Below are 7593 nucleotides of genomic sequence, written 5' to 3' on the forward strand. Positions count from 1 at the left end.
CTTTGGTTAATTCTTGAATGTTGCGATAGTCACTTTGAGAAAATGTATATTCAAACATTCCCGTAAAGTGACTCCTTTTGTTTTTTTTTACATATCAAAATTTTTGAGGTGTTACAAAAGTTATAATATACCAAAATTCTAAATTTTGAACATAACCTTAACGACCCCGCAACAAAACAGCTAGAAGTTTTGTTACTGAAAAGATTCTACTATGAACTTAAAGTTAAAAAATAACAATAAACGACAGTCGAATCTAATCAAGAAAACAAAGCCTCGTTTAGACGGATAATAAAGACAAACACTTCATGTCTTCACCTTACAACAACATTTCCTGTAAGGAACAGAGAAATTCTATAAATACAGAAAATCGATACTTGATAAACCATTCAATTACATAAATTTTGAAGTTAACAATTGAAGTTAATGAAGCATAAATCTAGTCAAACAAGAGTCAAGATTAAGCCAAAAAAGGTCTCATTTAAGATGACCCCTTTTCAATTTCCAAGCTTTCAAACCTCAATAAATTGTTTTGGTTAGTCAAAGACTCACTTAACCCACTTTAGATTGGAACCCATTTTTTAATACCTCTTCTTTGACTAATCTTTGAATGCTTCTAATACTTTATTAAGGTATTTAGAAGATGTTTGGTCAGAGGTATTAAGCAATAATCAATGAAAATAAAATAAAAGAAGCTATTTGTTTTTACATGATATAATGAGCTCATTCCCCCGTAAACCCAAATTTTCATTCCAGATTAAACCAAAAGGATGAGAATTCATTCTCATTTTCATTTCATGTCATTTTCATTTTCATTTGTTTGAACCAAACACCTCCTTAGTTAATAAATCATATATGCTTAGATATTTTTATATCAGTTTTATTTAGTATTTAAAGGTAATATATGTATCCAATGTAAGGCTCGGTATTTTTTATATTCATATCATGTCATGTTTTGTTAATCTGTTTAAGTTGTTCACGTTCAATAAAATTTAACAGTTTTATTATTATTATTATTATTATTATTATTGATCAAATGATCTTGTTAAAGTATATATGTTATGCTTTTTTGCCTCAATATAAATATGAAAATTTAATTGATATATAATTTAACATGAATAACTAATTAATAATCTTTTTGAACAAAMGTAAAAGTAATAAATTGCATGAATTAAAATTAAAATTGTCATTTAACCATTTTTCAAAGCAATATAAATAAGTTAAAGAGTAAGTTTAAATCTAAAAGATATCTGGTTAGCCAGTAGTTTTAGTGGCTGTAAATCTCTTTTAACAKACCTCATTTAACTATTTAAGTTTAGGTACCAAAGATGTTATAAAAAGTAAATARTTAAAAACAACTATCAATATACTTAGTACATTCGAGTAGAGCTGATCATTTACGGGCTTGGGTCGGACCCCGAACGAGACTTATTCTTTTTGTCCAATGGACATAATATGGTAAAACTAAGCGCGTTTTTTACGGGCTTGAGAACTTACCTATACCCAYCCTACAAATGGTTTGGGGTTGCCTACGGACTAACGAGCTTAAAAATCTTGTTATATTTTTATGAAAACAGAACATATATAAAATCACAAGTTATGTAAAATAATTCAAAATACATAATAATTTTTCCAACTTAAAATTTGACATAAATACATTACAATATACATACTCTAGAAAGAAATTGTTTCGCTAAATATGAATATATCGATAAAACAAATGACTAAATGAGATAATAAATAATTGATCAATTGAGGTAATTGTATTTTCAAATTTAAGATCTTTAAAAAATATTATTATCATAAGTCATAATTAAACAAGAATTGATAAGATTTAAGAATTTTCAATTTTACTTGTAAATTTTAATTATAAAAGTTAATTATTATAAAAATATTAATAMCCAAATATTTTTTTTCATTGCYCATATCCGTCCATTAATTTTAATAAATYAATYCARACTCTTYCATTTCTTCGAGAATGATAATYCAAACCCGCTTTTCTARCGGGACGKACAGGACAGGACGGKTCATCCCGCCCTCTACRTTTGAGGGACTAAATRTAAATTTGAGGTAAACCAGTGGGACCAATGATGTCACTGAATGAAACATGATGGTGGAGTTATATACACGTGTCAAAAGTGGGGAAACGACAAACARCAGCAGTTCCCAGGTGCGGCGTTCGGCGGAAAAATATTTATTTAAACATCCTTCTAAAATCAAACTATTAAAAATTGGACCCACCACACTTTCAATTACGCACGACTGCTCCATTATCTTTTCTTTTTTAATAAAAGCATAATAAATAAATTTAACAATTATTGGGTTGGGTTCTCGTKAGACYCGTAAGACTAATTTATGTTTATTGATCAACTTTATAAGCTAATTATTWAATGGTCTAAAGTTGTACGGTGAMAATTTTGTKWYTATTGAAAGTCTCGTGACAATTTTATGATTATAAATGTTCAGRTTGTAGATCTAATTCAAGGATTAAGAATTGATCTTACGGGTCTCATGAAAAACTCTTGGTCTCACATGATTCTAATTGTTCTTATATAAAAGATGTTAAGTTACAATGTATTAATTAGTAATTAATGAAAATAAAAATATTTATTTTTATTTTCGTCTCGCTGGCTAAACCAAACGATCATATACTATACCAAATTTATTTTGTTTCAAGTAAATTAACAAAATCTCAAAAAAAAAAAAAATTGATATAACAAAATTTCAAAAAAAAAAATTTAATAAAACAAAGTCATAATAGTTTATATTTCTTAATTATTTTGATAAGTGGTATGTTAATTTTGTAATATTTATGTTATTATCTTTATTATCAAATGTTACAAGATCTGTATTTTACTGATCAAAATCAATAAATAATAGAAAATTGTTTATCTTTAAGATGATTGTGGGAAAAAATGTTCGTAACATTAAATAGATATGATTGTCTAAAAGTTAATTAATATGTATCTCTGATTTTTATAATTTATTATATTAATTGAGAAAAGGAAAATATTATTTACATCAAATTTTATTGCATTTTTTTTATTTTCGTAATAATTAAATCTAATAGGCACGTTTGTTTATTTTTTTAAAAAATAATATCATAAAATAAAAAAAATTAATCTAACAAAATTAAACAATTAAATCTATGAATTTTTTTATTTAAATGTTTGTATTTTAACCTTTAAAATAAATAACACGTTTTAATCAAATTTGGTTTGAAACAAGACGGTGAATATAATCGATTAAATGGCATATTATAAATGAAAAACAATGCATTTTTAATTTATTTCTAATTTCATAATTTATTATTAGAATTCAAATATCGATAATAAAATTTAAATATTAAAAGTTATTATAAATACCATTATACATTTTTAATAAATTGTCGTTACAAAAAACTATTTAAGTTTAACATGTTTCATATATTTTTGTTAAAATTACATAAAATAATATTTTTTTTTATAAAATATGATAATTTTATAACGGTTTTGAAAGTTTGATGAACACATTAAAATACAATAATATGCGTTGTTATTTATTGTAATTTGATATTGACTAAATGTCAAAATCAAAAGTATACTTTCTTATTTCCAAGACGGTAAGTATGAAATATACTCATCATTTTGTATTTATACGTCATTTTATATATATATATATTTTTTAACTGATATTTATTTCATAATTTCTGTAAAAAATATAACGAACCTTCATCTGTCATCATGTTCATATGATATGAATATTTTATACCCAAAATTTAAATCTCAAATAAATAATATTTATTCTTACATTTGTTAATATAAAATATTTTTTGAAGAAAAAGATCGATAATTGCAATTAAAATTAAATAATAATAATAACGATATAAATATAATTTGTATATGTAACATTAGGTATGCAAAAATAACATACAAATAAAACATATCAACTTTAAATAATTACGATTTTAAACCCGATTGAAGAATTCGCAATTATAAGTTAACACAAAAAAATTATTGATTGTACAAAGGATCTTTCGTTTAACGGTATCGTAGTATTTGGCCTTTTAAGAAGTCAGAAGTTCAAACCTCATCAAAGATTAGAAGGGTGTGTAAGTTTATTTGTTACATTTAACATATATAAATATTATATACTTAAAAAATGTGCACACAAATAGGCTATTGTTGGATCCGTAACTTTTTGTGTGATGCCTTGATTTTAAATCTCCTTGAACCCTATAGATTTTTGCATTTTTAGGTTAAATTGGGTAAGTTCAAAATTATCAACAGTTATGAATTATCTTAGATATGAAGTTTCTGTATTTTATACATTATTTGGAGTTTTTTATATTGTTTTAAATCTATGTTTTTATATATGTATATGTCACTGTCTTTATTTCAAAATATGTGTTTATAATAAGAGGGACGTGTATTTTTAGACATGCACATTTATTAAAGATTTTGAATCTAAACATTTATTATGAAATAAAACTAAATAAAACATGGACATTTATTTTGGAACAATCAAAGTGAAAAAGGGTACATATTGAAAATGTAGGTTGGATTCATGTGAGAATGAAAATTATGATGAGAAGGTGTTTCCACCATTTTTGGATCAATGAGATGCACCAACACACCGGATCAATTTCCATGAGAAGTGCAAAATCATAGGGTGAGAATGAGATTAAAAGTGATCAATGGTCCATATCATTTTTTATTTTTCCCATACGATCCTTCATCTTGAACATATATCATTTCTTGCCTCATGATAGATGTAGGTTCTCTTTGCTACCAGCTTAATAAGCTTAATGAGATCCACAATTTATTCGGTCAGATATACATGATTATTTAGTAACGACTTAATGATATAAAAAGTGTTTTGTCCAAACTTGCCCGACTTAAAAAACATACTTATTCAAAAGAGGGCTCCAAATGTCAAAAGTACCAGGAGGTTCCATATTCAAATTCAAGGAGTAATAAAAATCCCCTTGTGACCACGGAGATTCAAATGCGGTGACTTCGGACTATCTGCAAAGCAGATGGTCGTTCTGAGATTAATCGGCTCGCATGCATAGCGGGTTAGATATCCAGTTAGTAAGAAAAAATAAACAATCAAAGAGAGTATAGATGTTGGTTTGATACGAGTCAAAGTCAAAGAAGATTTAAGAATGGTAATGAATATAAGGAGCCAATRGAAAAGGGCATGAAAGTATATTAAATGTGATTGTGTTAATTAATAAAATTAAAGCACAATAAAAGAAAGCCATTCCAAATTTGCATAAGCCATTACTACTTGTCTCCTTACAACCCTACATACAGACCTTCTTTGTCTCCCTTTCCTTCCTTTAAAAAACCCTCTTTTTTCACCATTTTCTAGTCCCCCCGTGTGCCCCAGCCTGCACCCCTTCTTCTTCCTTCATACATTCACACTTAATTTGAGATCGACTGCTTTCATGGCGACTGTTGCAGGAACTACTGGTTCTCCTTGTGGTGCATGCAAGTTTCTTAGAAGAAAATGTACTGCTGACTGCATCTTTGCACCCTATTTCTGCTCCGAGCAAGGCCCGGCTCGGTTTGCCGCCATTCACAAGGTGTTCGGTGCCAGCAATGTTTCTAAATTGCTGCATCATGTGGCTGTGGCTGATCGCTGTGAGACGGTGGTCACAATTGCTTATGAAGCTCAAGCTAGGATCAGAGATCCTGTTTATGGATGTGTTTCCCATATATTTGCCTTACAACAGCAGGTATACATACTTACATACATATATACATAGAAACCCAAAATTGATTAGTGTCCTTCAAAGATGAATATTCATCATGAATAACACGTCCATATTCCTTATGAATATGACAAATTAAGGCTAGTCCTATAGGTTGTTGGTTCGATTCTCTTAGGGTTACTGAGATTTTCTTGACTGTTATGTTCAAGATTTTGTAACCCTGATAGTACCCATGGTTAACAAAAGAAAATAGAAATTCTTGGTTATTTCATTCATGAACCATGATTCCTTTTAAGGACCAATTAATTTTAACCAATTTAATGAATCATATATATTCAGGTTGCATGCTTACAAGCACAATTGATGCAAGTAAAAGCTCAGATGGCAGCACAAGGGTACATGGACTCAAGAAATCTTGAAAACCAATGGTCTGCAAACATGGCTGCAGGAGCAATGGCGTATCAGGATTACATGAATGGTACTGGAAATTTTATGAACTGCAACATATCACCACAAAGTTCAATGGAATCCATTGATCACAACAATGAAGGGAATATGGGGATGCAAGAGATTCAAAGTAGAGATGATGATCATCATCATGATCATGGGTTTTCATTTCAACCTGCAGCAGCCGTTTACAGTAACAAAAAGAGACTTTCTGATAGTGATTTGGGTGAGCTTCAAGAACTTGCTGTTAGAATGATGAGGAACTGATATTATATATATATAAATGTGGCTAGCTACAGTTTGATCTTGTGATCATATGTATGATGTTTGCAATTGATGTATGTATACAAAGTTAAGTTAGAGATGGGATTAGAAATTAGAGAGTAGAAAACATCGATCTTGGATAAGCTTCTTGATCCACTGATCATGGTGGAAACCCTAAATTTGACAACTTTTGGTGGACTTTACTTGGCTCTTTTGGATCTTGATGATTTCTAGTTATCATGAGTTTGAATTAATCTACCAATGATTTAAGTTGCATTTCAAAAACATGTATTTTTTTAAATTAAATAGTACCATAAAAGATATAATTATATAATTAACATTTTCTTTTTCACCCTTACCATCAAGAACCACTAGTATGTGTACCTCCACTTACTTTATCACGCAATAATCTCATCCATCGAAATGGATCGTTGGCAACCGTCTCATTCGCAAACAAAGTGACTAACTGGATAAACCGTCTTATCAGATAAGATTCTCGACTTTTTGAATGCTCACTTGATAAGATAAGTAACACCCAGTAATACATTTGACATTCAGGAGAAGTTTGGTTTGATGTAATGTTTTTGATGAATTTGGATTCGGCATAAGGATTGATTTTAATTACATAAAGCGTAAATTTATAAATAAAAAAAACAGAATCACTTTTCTTATTTAATCAGTTTTTAACATATTTCAAAACATTGTTATATACTAATGATATAAAATTCCGTGAAATACGATCAATTACTCGTAAAATTTCTAAATCCAATATTCACGAGATTTCAGTTAAATTCAATTTCAATTTCTATCAAATCTCATAAATTAAATAGGATGATTTTAGTAATTGAAAATGGATATAAATATTTGGAAAAAGAATTAATTAAATATAAATATTAATATTAATTTTAATTAGGAGGAGCAAAAAACCAAGTTGACTTTTTGAGGGAGAAACCCTCGAATTTTGGGTCGTCTTAAAATTTCATGATCCATCTGTTGGATTGGATCCCGCGTTGGAATCACTAAAATATGCAAACCATTTTGGGTGGGCTAAATGCATCCCTATGCATTGCTTAATGCACCCCTACCATGAATTTCTTCTTCACACACATCAACATCAATGTATGTTTTTTACATTCCCAATTCTTGAAATGACCTGATTCTGATATGAAAGGGGGTGTCATTAGCAC

The 7593-nt window shown here is 28.6% G+C and overlaps 1 protein-coding gene across 1 annotated transcript; it reads left to right on the forward strand.

Moving 5' to 3' along the window:
* Positions 1-5428: 5428 nt before the first annotated feature.
* On the forward strand, positions 5429-6409 carry LOC112513761 (LOB domain-containing protein 16-like). Its single transcript, XM_025120119.1, has 2 exons — positions 5429-5719; positions 6035-6409. The coding sequence occupies exons 1-2, from the start codon at positions 5429-5431 to the stop codon at positions 6407-6409; spliced, it is 666 nt and encodes a 221-aa protein (XP_024975887.1).
* The last annotated feature ends 1184 nt before the right edge of the window (positions 6410-7593 follow it).

Source organism: Cynara cardunculus, assembly GCF_001531365.2.
Source record: "Cynara cardunculus var. scolymus isolate 2C chromosome LG 5, CcrdV1, whole genome shotgun sequence".
Taxonomy (NCBI): Eukaryota; Viridiplantae; Streptophyta; class Magnoliopsida; order Asterales; family Asteraceae; genus Cynara; species Cynara cardunculus.

Bases quoted from the DNA above. Each gene is read 5' to 3' on its own strand.
- LOC112513761 (XM_025120119.1), top strand. From the start codon at position 5,429: ATGGCGACTGTTGCAGGAACTACTGGTTCTCCTTGTGGTGCATGCAAG. The intron at 5,720-6,034 runs GTATACATACTT...ATATATATTCAG, and splicing joins TATTTGCCTTACAACAGCAG to GTTGCATGCTTACAAGCACA.